At 48.7% G+C, this 16,622-nt stretch overlaps 5 protein-coding genes across 5 annotated transcripts; 3 read left to right on the top strand and 2 right to left on the bottom strand.

Annotated features, from left to right (window-relative positions):
- Positions 1-531: 531 nt before the first annotated feature.
- On the bottom strand, positions 532-2,740 carry LOZ57_000721 (uncharacterized protein; the record flags this gene model as incomplete). Its single annotated transcript, XM_049249819.1, has 3 exons — positions 532-1,512; positions 1,572-2,142; positions 2,193-2,740. The coding sequence occupies 3 exons, from the start codon at positions 2,738-2,740 to the stop codon at positions 532-534; spliced, it is 2,100 nt and encodes a 699-aa protein (XP_049110979.1).
- Positions 2,741-3,711: 971 nt separating this feature from the next.
- LOZ57_000720 (uncharacterized protein) lies at positions 3,712-5,026 on the top strand (the record flags this gene model as incomplete). Its single annotated transcript, XM_049249818.1, has 4 exons — positions 3,712-4,043; positions 4,226-4,332; positions 4,402-4,502; positions 4,565-5,026. 4 exons carry the CDS (start codon positions 3,712-3,714, stop codon positions 5,024-5,026), a joined length of 1,002 nt encoding a protein of 333 aa, XP_049110978.1.
- Positions 5,027-5,606: 580 nt separating this feature from the next.
- On the bottom strand, positions 5,607-6,975 carry LOZ57_000719 (uncharacterized protein; the record flags this gene model as incomplete). Its single annotated transcript, XM_049249817.1, has 3 exons — positions 5,607-5,784; positions 5,838-6,840; positions 6,903-6,975. 3 exons carry the CDS (start codon positions 6,973-6,975, stop codon positions 5,607-5,609), a joined length of 1,254 nt encoding a protein of 417 aa, XP_049110977.1.
- Positions 6,976-7,474: 499 nt separating this feature from the next.
- On the top strand, positions 7,475-8,226 carry CDC8 (Thymidylate kinase; the record flags this gene model as incomplete). Its single annotated transcript, XM_049249816.1, has 2 exons — positions 7,475-7,625; positions 7,682-8,226. The coding sequence occupies 2 exons, from the start codon at positions 7,475-7,477 to the stop codon at positions 8,224-8,226; spliced, it is 696 nt and encodes a 231-aa protein (XP_049110976.1).
- A 2,832-nt stretch (positions 8,227-11,058) lies between these two features.
- Positions 11,059-16,593, top strand: LOZ57_000717 (uncharacterized protein; the record flags this gene model as incomplete). Its single annotated transcript, XM_049249815.1, has 6 exons — positions 11,059-11,421; positions 11,499-11,547; positions 11,610-12,437; positions 12,493-12,587; positions 12,649-15,308; positions 15,375-16,593. The coding sequence occupies 6 exons, from the start codon at positions 11,059-11,061 to the stop codon at positions 16,591-16,593; spliced, it is 5,214 nt and encodes a 1,737-aa protein (XP_049110975.1).
- Positions 16,594-16,622: the final 29 nt, after the last annotated feature.

Genomic DNA, 16,622 nt, shown 5'->3' with positions numbered 1-16,622 from the left:
AATGAAACCCGTTCGCAAATTTTTTGTTACTATTTTGAACCGTTTAACAATCCCTGGGCCGTGTGACTGATGTGGAGTATTCGGTTAACCTCGACAATTGACGAACCAATCCAAGCTAGCGCATTTCGATTCGATCTGGTACCTAAAATCTCATCGAATTCTTGCAGCAAGCTCCCTAACCACAAGGGTGGCAAGAATAATAACCAGACTCTTCCATGCATAGCATGCAGATGACCCATGAATGCCACAAGCTCACCAACAGACACGTTTATTAGCCATTGGCCAGAAGTCGAAAAAAAGCATCTGCTGCGGACTCCTGGCCGCCAGGGATCACGAACATGCAATTTCCAAGCTTCGGGGAGAGCGTGAATGGTCAAAATCAATATTTGCCCGCATGATATGCAGGGTAGCAGCCACCAGAGTCTAGTGCGGAGCAGCATTTTATTGAATAAACGAGATGCAGATGAAGACACTCCCGCCGTCATAAAAACTGTACTGTACAAAATTCAGAAAAAAAAGACATCTGATAAACTACTTGGTATTCGTGAATGCTGCAAGTCCTACCACCCGCTCTTTCAAATCAGACGCGGTTTCCCTGAGTTCCATTTCAATTTCCTGACAAAAAAATTTGGCAAGCGGAATTTTGTGACTCAGATCTATTAAGGATGACTGGAGTGAACTGATCGAATCCAGTATCATTGCCTCCGCCAACGTGTCCACAAACATATCCTCAGCACCAAAATTTGAGTGCGATGCGTTACTGGAATCCATTGGAACGCCACAATGCTTGCAGCCTGAGTTGTTGGGAATGCCGTGAAAGCCGTTGCAAAAGGAATTTCGGAAACAGCTGAATGGCACCTCATCTGTGCTTGCATTTGAGCTGCCGCTACTTTGACTCGTACTCACACTTAAGCGACGAGTGGACTCTAGGTGCGGATGTGTGCACGCGTTGCGGTGCTGGTGGCGCACAAGCGACTGGATGGCGACATAAATTGCCCAGCAGAAGAAAACATTGGCTCTTATTTCTTCTTTGGAGATGCTTGTTTGCACCAAATTTACCATATCCAATGAATATTGCAAAGTTAAGGCCTCGCTTGACTGAATTTGCATTGCGCGTTTTGCACTGCTGTGGGAAGAAACCTCAACCTCTGTCTTGGCAATCAGGGTTTCGTGAAGGCATATGGCAGTAGCTTTCAACAGGATTCGCAGGATCATGTTGCTACCGATATCATCTGAATCAGGGGGCATATCATTATCAGCTGATGTGGATTGCTTGACATAGCGAATTGCTTCGTCGAGATGATAGTGCTGCGTCCAGAAATAGTGGCTTCGGTCTAGGGGATCCGAATGATTTATCATTTTTGCGTGCTGAATAGTTCGAGTACAAAGAATTGTAACGACGCCCAACCCTTGCCGGTCGGATAATTTCCAAGGGCGCGATCTTCTCAGAACATCGTCCAGCCGCAGGCATGCCATATCAAGGTCATCTTCCTGGGGCAGGTATATGCCCATCTAGAGTGACTCGTCAGAATTAAAGGAGGGCTAGTGCGAAGCGGTCTAGGGGACAATACCTCGCTCTGGGTAATGCTATCCATAATATTCGAGCTCGTGCCCACAGATAGAAAGCAATTCAACGTCAAAACGGCCCACAATGTATTTCTTTCTTCGTTTGTGTCTGTTGATAATGGGGTGGGTGGCGGAGTCAGTAGGGACATACGTCTTCGTGGTGTGAATCGTGTGTCCAATTTTCCGTGTTGCAGGGCCTGTGCAAGCCAGACAGCACGACTCGTTGTGAGCCAGGCTCGGCTGAACTGGGCATGTTTAAGCTCATAAAGGCCAACAAGTACAGTTGCTTGAAGTGCAGCAAGAGATTTTACTGTACTCTGACAATCATTTTCAGCGAATTCAAGGTGGTGCTTTGCCTGTCGATAATACCAGCCACTATTTTCTCTGTCTGATAAAAAACTAAGACCTGCGTCGGGGGGGGGAAACTTTAATGAATCGCCTGCAGCGTGGGCACATACTGCACAACTGAGTGCAAGGATATCATGAGTGTTGACTGTTTCAGAGGTGTTTGAGAGAAATGTATCCTGATCTATTAATGCGAATGTTCGATGTGTCGTCATGAAATAGCGATGGTAACTAGAACCGATTACTCATGGACTCTCAAGGCACCACTTTGAGTAACTCACAGTTCAGGAAGATGTTCTAGCGGAGCTGTTTCTGTATCGAGTAGTACACCAGACGGGAATAGCAAATCGGTGTGTTTAAGCATGGAAGTGTCAGTGCCAAACATATCATCGTTCAACAACTCGCCAGGGTGAGATGATTCGACCCATGCATTTTCGGCGTCCTTGATTTGGGTATGAGATAGTATGGATGGCATTGGCTCTAGGCAGCTTCCAAGCGGTGTGCCAAACCCAAGTGCGGTGAATGTTGGCAGGGAAGACATGATGGTCTCGTTAAATTGTTCTTCACTGGAAGGCGTTTCGATTGGCCCGTAGGTTCCAAAGGCGCCTGCATCTGCTGCGAGAATGACGGAGGAGATGTGACTCGAAGTAATAGGCGGTGATGGAGATTTTCCTTGTCGTTTAGCGCTCTTTCTTCTCGTCTCGTATGAACATTCAAGTTCTGCACCAGTGCCTGAGCAGCGTTTGCACCAGGGTCGCCTGCCGTCGCATTTTACTTTCCGTAGGCGACAGCGGTTGCAGGCAATGTGGCAGTTGGGCGAGGAAGCCATTGTGGTCGAGGAGATGGTCGTGGCCGGGCTGGATGGAAGCTCGGACGCTGCGCCGACTATAAAGCAGAGCAGTCATTGTCAAATGCCGGATTCCGGGAAGCTGATGTCTATTACGATGGATACTTACGCCTGGGAACTGGAGGCGACACAAAACATGATCCGGTCCCTGAGCACCCAGATGGCAGATCGATAGCAATCCCCCTGCTCCAGCACCGCCTTTTGGCATTTGAACTGCTCCCCTATTGCCATTAGGACGAAGTGCCAGAGTAGGACGTAATCTCAGCTCAGTGCACGTCTGCTCCAACGCGAAGATCGCCAGTCTTGCGCCTGTGATTGGCTTGGGCGCCGGCAGGGGTGCGGTCGCTCCCTGAAGAACTGCTCCAAGGCCTCCAACCCTGGGGGCAACATCCCCTCAGCACCAAAGCGGAAGCTGTTCCGCGTAACAGGGAACGGCTGCTAACGCGTATAGGCGCTCTTGGCGGGCCTTCTGGTGCTCCAGCGCCCGCAGCGGGGCCGCCGACCCGCGGGCCAGGGCCGAAGGCGGCCCCGGTACGGTTCTCTGCAGCGCGGGCGCGGGGGTCTGACTCGGGCGGGTAAGGCTGATCGGGGAGATCGCAGGCCGAACTGACTAGCAGCAGAAGGGCTCTGCGGTTCTGGCGTCGCCATCTCGACCAGACGCAAAGCTCTCCGGTTTGGTTTCCAATGCGGCTGCAACGTGCGGTGGGCGTTTGCCTTCCGAACTTTTGACATTTCCAGAAAAAGGAGATTTCCTATGACACCTTTGTCCGGCCAGCTCGGCCCGAACTGTGCGTTGGCCAGCAAACGCGTATCTTGCCGTTGTGACCAGTTGTCTCTTGAGCCCCGCACCGTCAAACATCCCTGGCTGAGTATAAAAATGGTGCTTGGTCTCGAGATGTCGGTCTCTCACGAAGGCGAAGAACTGTCTCGTCTTGTCCTCAGTACTTGAAACCATGGCCTCCCTCGCCTTCCCCTCGCTCGCCAAAAAGGCAACGTTGTCTGACGGCACGACATACGGCTACGTAGCCGTCCCGGCATCTACTGCGTCCAAGACGACCTTTCTTTTGCTCCATGGATACCCTTCGTCATCTCACGATTGGCGTCACCAGATTGCCTTTCTGCAGAAAGCAGGATACGGAGTCATTGTACCAGACCTACTGGGATATGGTGACACTGACAAGCCCACGGACCTGACCGCTTATCGCATGAAGACTATGTGTGCCCACATGGCTGAAATTCTTGACCTAGAGAATGTGAGCCGCGCCGTGGCTGTGGCCCACGACTGGTAAAAATCCCTGTTCTGCTTCCCCCGCCTTTTTTGTTTGTCACAGCCGCAAAAAATCCCGTGCGAAAAGGTCGGTGCCTTGAAAAAGCCATGCCCTGAGAAACATTTGCTGTCTCCGCCCCTCTGCTCGTACCTTTTTGTGCGACCTGTAAACCAGCCAGCTAACAATTACGGTGGCGTAGGGGAGTTGGTTTGGTTTCGCGGCTCGCTACATACCAACGTCACCGCTTCTATGGCATCGTAACAGTCGCCGTTACCTATGTGGAGCCGGGACTTGTATGGGATATCGGTATGGCGCCAAAAAAGACAGCAACATCAATACTGCATGCAAAGTGCCGTTTGCTAATTTGTGTTGCAGATGCAATCTGTGAATTAACCAAAAGCATTGTTGGTTATGAAACATACGGCTACTGGAAATGGCACAACACCGAAGAAGCTGCCGTGGACAATAATGAGCATGTAAGTCAACTTGCCGTTCGCATTGACTTCTTCTCATTGCTAAGAGTCTTGGCTGGAAATAGCCGGCCTCTGCGTTCAATCTCGTGTATCCGCATGATCCGCTGTTATGGAAGTCAGACTTTGCCCCAGTTGGAAAGGCCGCAGAATTCGTTCGCGCTGGCAGAACAACAGCCCTCCCATCATGGTACTCCCTTGCTGATTACACCTTACGCGATCGAATTTTTGCCAAAGGTGGTTATGCTGGACCTCTTTCCTGGTACAAATCTGCCATGCGCGGGGTGAATACCGAGGACGAGGCTGCCGTGCCGGAATCAGACATCCCGTGTCCGTTACCCAATTTATTCATTGCGGCTCAACAGGATTATGTCTGCAGGGCCGATCTGCAAAGTGCACAGGCAAAAAAGTGGGTCCCGGATCTAAGAATTAAAACAATTGATTGTGGTCATTGGGTTCAGCTCGAGGAGCCGGACTTGCTCAGCAACTTGATCGTGGAGTTTGCGGAAGAGGTAGCTGGCAATAACTAGGGCCGGCACCGGGAAAATCCTGCGCTATAATTGAAATGGCGGGGCGAGCAGTGGATGGCCCACGCGGATACGGAAGACCTGGTGATTACGGAGTTCTCCATGTTTATTTCGGTAGCCTTCTTTTTTTGACTCTCATTCTCTATCTTTCACCGATGTTTATCGGGCAGTGTTTAAGACCTGCAGATAGGCAAATTTCCTCAGCCGCGCCGGCTGTGTTTTCATTTGTAAAACATCGTTTCAGGTGCCAAAAAAGCTAGGAATTCAAATCGTAACTCCACACCAGGAATTTTGTTCTTCAACGACTGTTGTTACTATGTTGCGATCTATTAATAGAAATCAGACGAGTTCCAGTGGGCACTTAAATCACTTCATAAGATCGACTGCGGTGTTCGCGGCACAAGTGCAACGCATGGTTCATGCAGGGGGGTCGGGCCCCAGGGGAATAAGAAGTAACTACTCCATACTCCATAGTTGACATACCTCCCGAATTTTGTCATAATGGGCTTGCATGATCAACAGAAAATCGGAGGGTATGATTCGTCAGCTTACAGTAGGTCGGTCCAGGTAAGTAATCGGTACTCTATTGGTCTAGTATTTTTGCAAAGCCGTGGGCCTCTAATCCGTCAGCTCCTGTTTCCGGAGTTGCAACCGAGGACTCCGCTTCCATAAGCTTCTCCACATGATCGTCAAGACGCCCGTAAACTTTAGGGTTCTTCTTCTGGGCACCATATTCTGATCTGGTTTGATATCCTCGTATCCTAGCTGAGTATTAGAGAAAGATTCATTTGAATCCAGAAGTTATGCTACCCACCTCGGCCCGAGCCCCGTCTGCTCCGGGAATTTAGACTCATATACCCTTTGGAAAGTATCGACGTCCTGCGAAAATGATCCGTTTGAGATACTTTTCCGAATTGCGGCGAAGAAGTTAGTCATAAATTGATGGTTATGAATTTGAAGTAATGTCCAAGCTAGCATTTCCTTTGCATTAAGTAAATGCTGAATATATGCCCGGTGATGTGTAGTACAAGAATAGCATTCACAGCCAGCCACCAGCGGAGAGACATCAGTCGAATGATCTGTAGACCATATATCAATTGCTAAAGGCAAGGGGGACGAGCTGTCTCGCTTGAGAGGTTGTGGAAAAGTGAAATTAAACGCTAAGCCTGCATCTGAGAGTGCTGTGACGAAAGGTGCAGTTGTAAGGTCGACTCCTAGAAGGATTTCTCGTAATATATCATGGGGGGTGCTTGCATTACCGAAGCAAAGGCGGATAAGATGGGACATAGATTCAGGAACCACTAAAGTTGCCGATGCGTCGAACAGAGCGAAGCCAGAGATAAACTCTTTCATCCCATCTTCCAATTCTTGAACATACATAGACTGAATTTCTTTTTCAAGTGGAAGCAATGGTGCTAGAAAAAGTGGTCTTGTTTGCCCAGGCACAGTGCTGCCGTATAGCTGTTTAACAGCATCCCGCGTCCAGGCATGGGTTCTATCTACCATTTTTTCGCGTCTCTTAACACCTGGTGGCTGGCCTAAAACAATATCTGAGAGTCCAATTGAAAAGTCCGGCCGAAGCGTCTGTATCGCCTTGACGTATTCTTCCTCTTCTAGCTGGCGGAATCCAACAGAAGTGAGGATCGATATCGAATTGGAGGTATTCGGCGCTGAGCAGACGACGGGAGGGACTCTACGTGGGCCCAGCACTAAAACGAGATCATCTGGGAGGCTTAAGAAGTTACGCAAGGTAGATTCGCGTGACGGAGAAGGAAACTGATAAACGGGGGGTGTTTCGCGCGGGCCTCTTTCTATGACTGGGCTGCTCCGAAGAGCGACGAATTAGCTCATATCTCATAGTGTAGGCATTTATTCGTACAGTCTTCTAAAGCGATGTATAGGCTTTGGGTAGGAACGTGGTCTCTCATCACATCATGAGATACATGAGGCATTGCACCGCGCGAGGTGATTGGGATATAGTGAGGAGTCTGGATGGATTTTCTTCCAGGAAAGCAGAGACGGCCGAGACGCGGGGCGAGGGCGGAAGTGGCATTGAATAGAGTATGCCCGTGCATCTCGTTGGGTTCGTTCTCATGGACGTTAGAATGCATGCTGTTCTGGCTGCAAGGATGTACTCCGTAGCTTTTCCGGCTTTCAAGCTGGATTTAATAATTTTTCTTTATCGATAACCTTGTTCCAGTGCCGCCAAGACATGCCACCATAACACGAAGATATTTACCACTCTTCGGTCTTGAAGCTCAAGGGAGCATGCCACCTAACTAGTTATTAAAAACATTTGTGAATTACATTAGATTTCAATCCAACCAGAGAAAGAAGCACGACAGGCTACATAAAATTCAACCAGGCCAGCAACCACTGACTAACCCATTAATTAATCTTTGTTGTGTGAGAGCAAAGGCGTAGTGTTCCAGATCTCGAAGTTAATCAACAATGGATCAGGATACGTCCGATAATTGGCGAAATCGGGGCGCTCTTATCGTCGTAGAAGGACTCGACAGGGCGGGCAAATCAACACAGTGCGCACTCCTGACAGAGAAGCTTCAAAATTTGAATCACAAGGCTAAATACATTCGCTTCCCAGGTATGCTGACCAAGAACTGGGAGCAAGGATTTAATAATAAGCTGATTTACCAATAGACAGGACCACGTCGGTTGGGAAAATCATTGATAGTTATTTGCGGGGTGAAGCCCAACTCGATGACCATGCCATCCACCTACTTTTCTCGGCAAATAGATGGGAATTGGCATCAAACATACGCAACGATATTTCCAGCGGTATAACAGTAGTCATTGATCGCTACTCGTATTCAGGCGCTGTCTACTCAGCCGCCAAAAACAACCAAAGTCTCTCCCTTGATTGGGCCTGGTGTCCAGAAGTAGGATTGCCACGTCCCGATATATGGTTTTTCCTTAATATCTCGCCAGAGGAGGCTAAAAAACGAGGAGGGTACGGCCTGGAAAGGTACGAGAATGCTGCTCTTCAACAACGAGTCGGCGAGTTATTCAAATCCCTGGAAACCATGCAGAACAACGAAGAAATGCGGGTAATTGATGCTGGTCGTCCCCAGGATGAGGTAGCGCAGAATATCCTTTCTCAAGCTCTTGCAGCAATAAACCATCTGGCCGGACCGTTGAGGAATCTCGAATCGTGGCGTTTTCAACAGCAAATTACCTCTGAATGAAGGGAAAAGTTTGAAGTGCCATCGATCCGAAGTCTGAGGACTGACGAATATTAATGTATACTTGAACACTCAGGGCGCTGCTGGTAGTGCTCTCTGATGTTTATCGATAGGCAATACTGTTTTATGGTGAAAGGGGAGATCGATTAGATTGCTGTGGAGTTTGGGCTCCATTTTTGTCGGACAACCATGCCCCTTATCGATGTTTGCGGACTCACCACAACTTTCTTCCCCGCTGGAAACCACAAAAAATTGAGATTCATCATTCTTACTGTTTTTGGGAGGCTCAGTGTTTTGTTTCACGGTCTTCTTAGCACCAGGACCCCGGACCCTCAATGTCATCTCCTTCATCAAGATGGGCCATTCTATCAAAGAAGAGCAGGTCGGGCATCTCCCACTGTCTGGGATAATTTTGCTGGGCGACTTTTCAAGGAGGCTGGAAGAAAGACACGTCAAATGGGACACGCCACTGCACTGGTCGTGCGAACAGATGGTAATCAGATCATTCAATGTATCTAGCTGCTGGTTGCAGATTTTACAAGAAATGACCTCATCCTCGTCAATGACAAACTCTGATTTTGAAAAGTATGTCTTCAGTTTTGCATTTTTGGTATCAAGCCGATCGAAAGGGCTAGAGTTAGTTGTTTGCTCATTCGGCAGGTCTAAAACGATGCCTATGGAGTCTGGAAGAAGGTCTTCGGAGTGCTGACAGCATCCAAGCCATACGCGATGAGCATCTATCGAGAAGAAGCGTAGTTCCAATGGCCAGCAAGAGAAGTATTCAGAGCGTAATAATAAATGAAGGGATATCATAACGCTGGTCATGGACAACCTAGGACGAGCAGACGAATTTGACTTCTTCCCAGTCCGGGGGCATATCTTAATATTAGGGTTCGATGATTGGCTATCAATAGCAGCGTGACGAGAGTTACGTGTATTTTGCCATGCCCATCTACGTATATATGTTTCAATTCTATTCATTACGCAATGGCACTAGTAGTCCGGGGAAATGGTAGACTCACTCAAATTGCAATGCTGCGGTTCTACTCGTGAATCCACTTACAATGGCGGCCATTTCCCACGGTCTCAGAGTATCCTTATGTGTTTTCTTTGCACCACCTTTTATGCGACCATTATGCTGCGAAATCCTGCGCGCTGGATCTGGTGTAGACCCGATATAGAGACTGGCGTGTCGAACGGTCGATCGGAGAAGATATACACAATAAAAGGGGGGTATGGGTGCGACTGGATCTTGGGATGAAGCCTGGGCAGGCTTTGGTATTGAAGGCATTTTCGTTTTCATCTAAAGCATTGGGAGTTTCAAAATACGCCATGCTTTTATACAGCTGTAGCCCAAGCCAACAGCTTCATATTTGAATTCAAGAATGAAATACCATTAGATATCCCAGGCGGGCGGAGAATACTGACGCTCTCTAAACCATAAAGCTCAGCGTTGGCACAAAAACACCACACTGCCCAGGCAACGACCTGTGGTTTTGGCGGAACATGGTTCTTCCGCAAGTGTACATACGCTAGTACTAGTTGGGACTAAACCCTTCCCACATTATCCTCTTGGCTTGCACTAGCCGCCGAGATAGCCCCCAACTTCACCATGCAAGCCAAAGCTCCCGCACACTCAACTTCCGCAGCTTGTGGAGGACGAAAAATGGATAGCCATGCGAGTATGCACATATTCACATGGTATGCCAGGCTGAGAGGCATTTTGGACGCCTTTCATCGGACTCGTTTCAGCGGCGAAGGCGCCCCCGCATGGCGGTATGTCTGATGTAGAAATGCGAAGGACAGACCTTACTTTGAAAAGCCTTGAGCATTTCTTGGGCGTGATTATTTCATAACTCCAGGACTAAAATAGCAATTTACAACGGTACTCCATACAAGCCAGATACTTATGGCCTCTTTGTCCCGAAAAAGACTAAAGCCATGGAAAGGGAGTGGGGGACGGACTCGAGCATAGGTAGCTGTATGGTCTTCGTAGCTCCTGGCAAGTATTATAGCCTTCTGGGTGAGTGTAGCGAAGGCTCCGCAGCCCGTACAACAGGATGACAGGTTGTCGATTCAGCGTTCACCACGTTGTCAGTGCAATCCGGATATCAACGCTGAAAATGTAACTGCAGGGAATGCTTGACGCCAATGCTCTCATCTCATGTTCGCCGCCGGCGCAGTCAGTTTGATTTTCGAAATAGTTGACCCCTGTGACACAAGTACTCCGTAACATGAGAGTGTAATGGCCAAGACACTTGTATGTGATAGGCGGCGGCGACACGCACGGCGAGAAGCTGCGGCTTGAAAACACGGCCGTGAGATGCTCGCCGGCCGGCCTGCAGCTTCTCCTGCTCCTGCTCGGACTACGCAAGCCAGCGCTGGCAACCTGCTCGGGCGAAGGAGCGAGAGCGTTACCGTACCAAACCCACGGAAGAGATTTTTCCATACCGTGACCACCGTACGATACCGTACCAATACCGCCGTCTCCACGTCCGATCTCGTCGGGAACTCTCTCTCTCTCCTCGTTTTCGAATCGCCATTGATGAGCTACATATTCTCGTTCCTCGTTGCCCAACCATCCACGCCTCGGGCTGTCGGCTGCTTTTTTGCCTTCGTCCTATACACTTCGATTGAGTCTTGTGTGCTTTCGTCTCTTACTTGCTGGGCACTTTGACTGCTACACCTGCCCTTCGTGCCCCGTGCAGCCGCTCCCCAAGTCCTCTGCGGCTCCCCTTGGGTCTCGCTTCACCAATGCGTCGCTCCCATCACCCTTGGGCTTCTCCTTAGGCGCGCCTTGAGCTCTCTGGCACGTCTACCTTTGCCGTTCAAAACATGGTCGCTCCACCCTCAACCGGAGGGAATCTTGCGGCGCTGCCCACCCAACCGACGCCCCGTTCGTCCTCCCGCACCACCCATCTCTCCTATGCCCCAAACGTTCCGTTAAGCGCTCGAAGAGCTGCCCCCTTAGACCTTTCAACTGTTGAGCGCCGAGGGCATTCGAGCGCCGCTCGGGAGCCTACAAAACGAATCAGGCCACATGGCTTATCCGAGGCTCCGACTTTTCGCCCGACTAAGGAGGAGTTCAAAGATCCAATGGAATACATTCGAAAAATCACACCCGAAGGAAAAAAGTATGGCATATGCAAGATAATTCCGCCAGATAGCTGGGATCCACAATTTGCTATCGATACGGAGGTATTTGAGCTCCCTCGCCTTACCAGTTACTTGCTCGGCTGGAATTATAGATCCGTGCTGCTAACTGCTATTTTCAGCGCTTTCATTTCAGGACCCGTAGACAGGAGCTCAATTCTGTAGAAGGAGGTAACCATCTTCACACTCTTTAGTTACATGTTCCCCAGGATGGGCCACTGACGTGCTTTAAGGAACCCGAGCAAACCTGAATTATCTCGATCAATTGACCAAGTTCCACAAACAGCATGGGACCACCTTGGCCCGATTCCCTAGCGTCGACAAACGTCCACTGGATCTCTATAAGTTGAAAAAGGCGGTGGAGGTTCGCGGTGGATTCGAGCAGGTTTGCAAACTCAAGAAATGGGCAGAAATTGGTCGTGACTTAGGCTACAGCGGCAAAATAATGTCGTCGCTATCTACGTCACTCAAAAACTCTTACCAGCGCTGGCTGCAGCCTTATGAAGACTACCTTCTCGTTGCTAAGCCAGGCGTCCAACAACAGCTCGAAATTGAGCACGGCGGCCCCTATTCGCCCTCCCCAAAGTCATCTCCTGCCGCCAAAAAGTTCTCTTCACATACGAATGGCTTAACGGCAGGACCTAAACCGTCACCTGCGGCCAAGACCTCTGCAGTACTTAAACCTTCTCCAGAAACTGATAGAACACCACACAAGCCCGAACTTCCTCCTGAAGAGGCTACTCCACGAGTTATCACTTCCGGCTTTACTGCTGTCAATGCACCAGCAAATGGTGTTGCCAAAACTCCTTCGTTCGTTGCGGTAAACAATCTTCCACCCGTAAAGAAAGAATTAGAGCAGCCAACGGAAATCGCCGGCGAGACCCTAGATTCCGCTACGACACCGAAAACTTCGGAATCCCACCATGTACCCGCCGCTAATGGCTATGACGTCCATTCACTAAAAAGGGCCCATAGTACTGAGAGTGCATTACCTAGTTCGCAACTCGAGAATGGAGATATGGACAGCGCAAACGGGCGGCGAAGCAAGCGCATCAAGAAAGGTACTAAATAGTACCCACTATTCACTGCTCTTAAAAGGTCACTGATAATATTTAGATCCTGCCCCTGTCGTTTCGGGCTCAAATATGAGTTTATTACGCCCAACCGCTTCACAGTCACGAATGAAAAATGGAAATAGAAAGACTGGAGATGTGAGTTTAGATTGTATCTACTAATAATTTAGGAGATCTGCTAACAATTATCTGGGGTTAGAAATGTGAAATCTGTGGCAAAACCTCCGATCGTTCATCCATACTTGTCTGCGACGGATGTGACCTTGGCTACCATATGCAGTGTCTTGATCCACCTCTCAGTTCTGCTCCCAATTATGATTGGCATTGCCCTAAATGTCTTGTTGGAACTGGGGAATACGGCTTTGAAGAAGGTGGAATATATTCTCTAAAACAATTCCAGGAAAAGGCAGACGCTTTTAAACGGAATTACTTCTCACGGAAGATGCCATTTGATCCTGTTCTTAATGCTCAACGACGCGAAACAGAGGATGACGTCGAACGAGAGTTCTGGAGACTTGTCGAAAGCCTTACAGAAACGGTAGAGGTTGAATATGGTGCTGATATTCATTCTACAACTCATGGCAGCGGTTTTCCTACAGTGGAAAGAAAGCCACTAGACCCGTATTCAGTTGATCCATGGAATTTGAATGTGCTCCCACTCCACGGCGAATCCCTTTTTCGTCACATAAAGTCAGATGTTTCCGGAATGACTGTACCTTGGGTTTACGTTGGGATGTGCTTCTCCACGTTTTGTTGGCACAATGAAGACCATTATTCATATTCAGCCAATTACCAACATTTTGGAGCTACCAAAACTTGGTACGGAATCCCGGGTGCTGATGCGGAAGCATTTGAAGAAGCCATGCGGCGAGCTGTTCCAGAACTATTCGAGACTCAACCAGACCTTCTCTTTCAGCTAGTTACTCTTCTACCACCGGATCAGCTGAAGAAAGCCGGCGTTAATGTTTTCGCGCTTGATCAAAGAGCTGGTCAATTCGTGATAACTTTTCCTCAGGCATATCATGCCGGCTTTAATCATGGATTTAACTTCAATGAAGCCGTGAATTTTGCTCCGGCGGACTGGGAACCATTTGGACAGGCGGGAGTCGCTCGTCTCCAAGAATTTAGACGTCAACCTTGCTTTTCTCATGACGAGTTACTGCTTACTGCCGCCGCTAGAGATACATCCATAAAGACTGCTAAGTGGCTTAGCCCAGCTTTGCAGAGAATGTGTAAGAGGGAGCTGGGACAACGTGCAAAGTTGTTGGAAAGGCAAAAGGAGTTGAAACGGCAGAATGAACTAGCTGAACAGGCAGAAAATATGCCTAAAGAATCGGAGGGCTTCAAAATTGTGGTAGAAGACTCGGACCTTCCAGAAGAAGGGTATCAGTGTGCCTATTGCAAAGTGTACAGCTACTTGACACAGTTCCGCTGCCATAACACAGACAAGATGATGTGTCTACATCATACAGAAAGCTTTGCTTGTTGCGACGAAGGTATTACTGAACGGCTAATTGGACAACGCCATAGCCTACGATACCGAATGTCAGATGACGATATTAAAGCCATGGCACAAAAGGTGGAGGATCGAGCGCATATCCCTGAGGCCTGGACAGAAAAGCTTGAAAAGGTCTTGGAAGACGAGCCTAAACCATCCTTGAAAGCGATGCACTCACTGCTTTCTGAAGGTGAGAAAATTCCATACCACTTACCTGGCTTGGAAGATCTTGGCGTCTTTGTCTCGCGGTGTGACAAGTGGGTGGAGGAGGCCAACAATTATATCACTCGAAAGCAGCAGAATCGCCGCAAAAATGAAAAGCTTTGGCGTAAAGGGAATGCTGCTAAAGCTGCTCAAATGGAGGAGCGAGATCGTGAATTGCGCAATATTGATAAAATACATGCGCTTCTTACAGAGGCTGAAAATCTATCATTTGACTGTCCGCAGATTGTCACCTTGCGAGACAAAATTGCAGAAATACAAAAGTTTCAGAGTGAGGCGCAAGCAGTTCTGTGCAACCCCCATATTACGTCAACACAAGAAGTGGAGGAACTTGTCGAATCTGGGAAGAATTTTAACGTCGATGTACCGGAAGTTGATAAACTTGAAAAGGTACTACGGCAGATGAAATGGAACGATGAAGCTCGCCGCAGACGTGATCAGTATCAAACACTCGATGATTGCCGTGAACTAATCAAACAAGGTGAAGAGCTTGGTCTATCAGAGACTAATGAGCATCTTGTTTACCTACGTGACATGTGTCGACATGGCGAAACCTGGGAGGCGAAGGCAAAGGAGTTAATGTCTGTCGAAGCGGTTCATTATCAGCAACTTGAGGCACTCTCAACACAAGCTACCAGATTCCCTGTTACCCCAGAAACACTTGCTGCTGTAGAAGCTATTTTGACGAAACAACGTGAAGCTCAAAAACAAATCTCAAGCCTTTATGAGAAGAGCAAAAGCTCGGATCTTAGGATGCGCCCGCATTATAAAGAGGTCCGGGAACTAATGGAGTCTCTCGCACAACTTAATAGCAAGCCAACTGGCACTATCGATCTTGAAAGGGAGCAAAAGCGCCATGAGGACTGGATGAGGAGAGGCAAGAAGCTTTTTGGGAAAGCGAATGCCCCTCTGCATATTCTCAAGATGCATATGCAGTATGTGGAGAAGAAAAATTCATTTTGCTTCGATCTTGAGGATAGATGCCGTCCTCCTGTCGAACCAGCGTCGCGCGAAACGACCCCAGAAGGCGGAGAATCTCATCCTTGGGTTGGCAGCCGTTCAAAAAAGAAGGATGTTTTCTGTATCTGCAGGCAACAGGAGGCAGGCTTAATGATTGAATGCGAAGTCTGTCATGAATGGTAGGTTGCCTATTTCTAGCCTTGCCCTAGTTTTGAGATATGGTTTCTACTGACACTCCTTTTTAGGTATCACGGGAAATGTTTGAAAATCGCCCGCGGTAAAGTCAAGGAGTATGATAGTTATACTTGCCCAATTTGTGACTGGCGTGTTAAAATCCCTCGCGATGCTGCTCGGCCTAAGCTAGAAGATCTTATTGAATGGCAGGCGGAAATTCCGGACCTTCCGTTTCAACCTGACGAGGAACAAATACTCGAGTCAATAATCGACAAAGCCACTGCCTTTCGAGATTTTATACGTTCGTTTACGCATTCCACGTGCACCACTGCTGAGGAAGTGCCCACACAGATTTTTTATCTGCGTAAAATCGAGGGTGCTGAGGTTTTGCTTACTTTTGAGACGAATTACTTCCGTCAAGAAATTCATCGGTGGGCCCCGGTTGCCCCCGAACCGCCGCCTATATTGGAACAGTCACTTTCTACTCGAAAACCCAGGCCTACAAAGCAACAAAAACTGATGGCTCAGCTTGGAGTAGAGAGGCCAGAAGACCTTCCCCTTCACCTTCGAACCAAATATCATACCTTTCCTCAAAAGAGAAAATCAACGGAGCCTCATTTGGCCAGACCAGCGCCTCTGCAACCCACTCCGCTGAAAGGGTCGGCAACTCCCGTTGGGGACCATGCATCCGGGTCAACTGGAAGCGTAACTACGCCAACCACTTTGCCTTCGATTCCTATTTCTCAATCGACCTCGTCGTTTCAAGCTTCTAATCCTTATACTTTAACAGCTGGTGACAATAGCCAGCCGTATAATTCTGCCCCAGGTTCTTTCCTGCCCCAAGACAACAATGCACATTCTCCGACATTTGCCCCTACATCGCCTCCCTCGCGTCATCCAGGGCTTGATCAGTCACTATTCAGCCCTCCAGACTTCAATCGTAATAATTCGCTACGATCGCGATCCCCTGGCGACCTCACAAAGGGTGACCCCGGCGTTAGTGTGGGCCTTGATGACACCAATCCTTTCGGCAGCAGTCCCCGTCCTGACATGGATGATCTTTTCGCCGACCTGACCAACCAGGATTCAGAACCCGTTGAAGAAATAAGCCATGCCAACGAGGCGCTTGAAGCATTGAAAACTGCTCAAAATTGCTCGTCAAGGGATCGTTCGATGTCGGGGTCTAATGAGGTTTTGGGGAGCCCTGGACAAGAAAACGGTCTTCTAGATGGCCTGGGTCCAAGTCGCGAAGATACCTCTAACTCCCTCGACGACGAATTTCTCCGATAAGTTCTTTCGTTTTATTGAAATATTTAAGC

This window comes from Ophidiomyces ophidiicola (assembly GCF_022830035.1).
Source record: "Ophidiomyces ophidiicola strain CBS 122913 chromosome Unknown scaffold_2, whole genome shotgun sequence".
Taxonomy (NCBI): domain Eukaryota; kingdom Fungi; phylum Ascomycota; class Eurotiomycetes; order Onygenales; family Onygenaceae; genus Ophidiomyces; species Ophidiomyces ophidiicola.
This window is presented reverse-complemented; position numbering and strand designations above follow the sequence as displayed.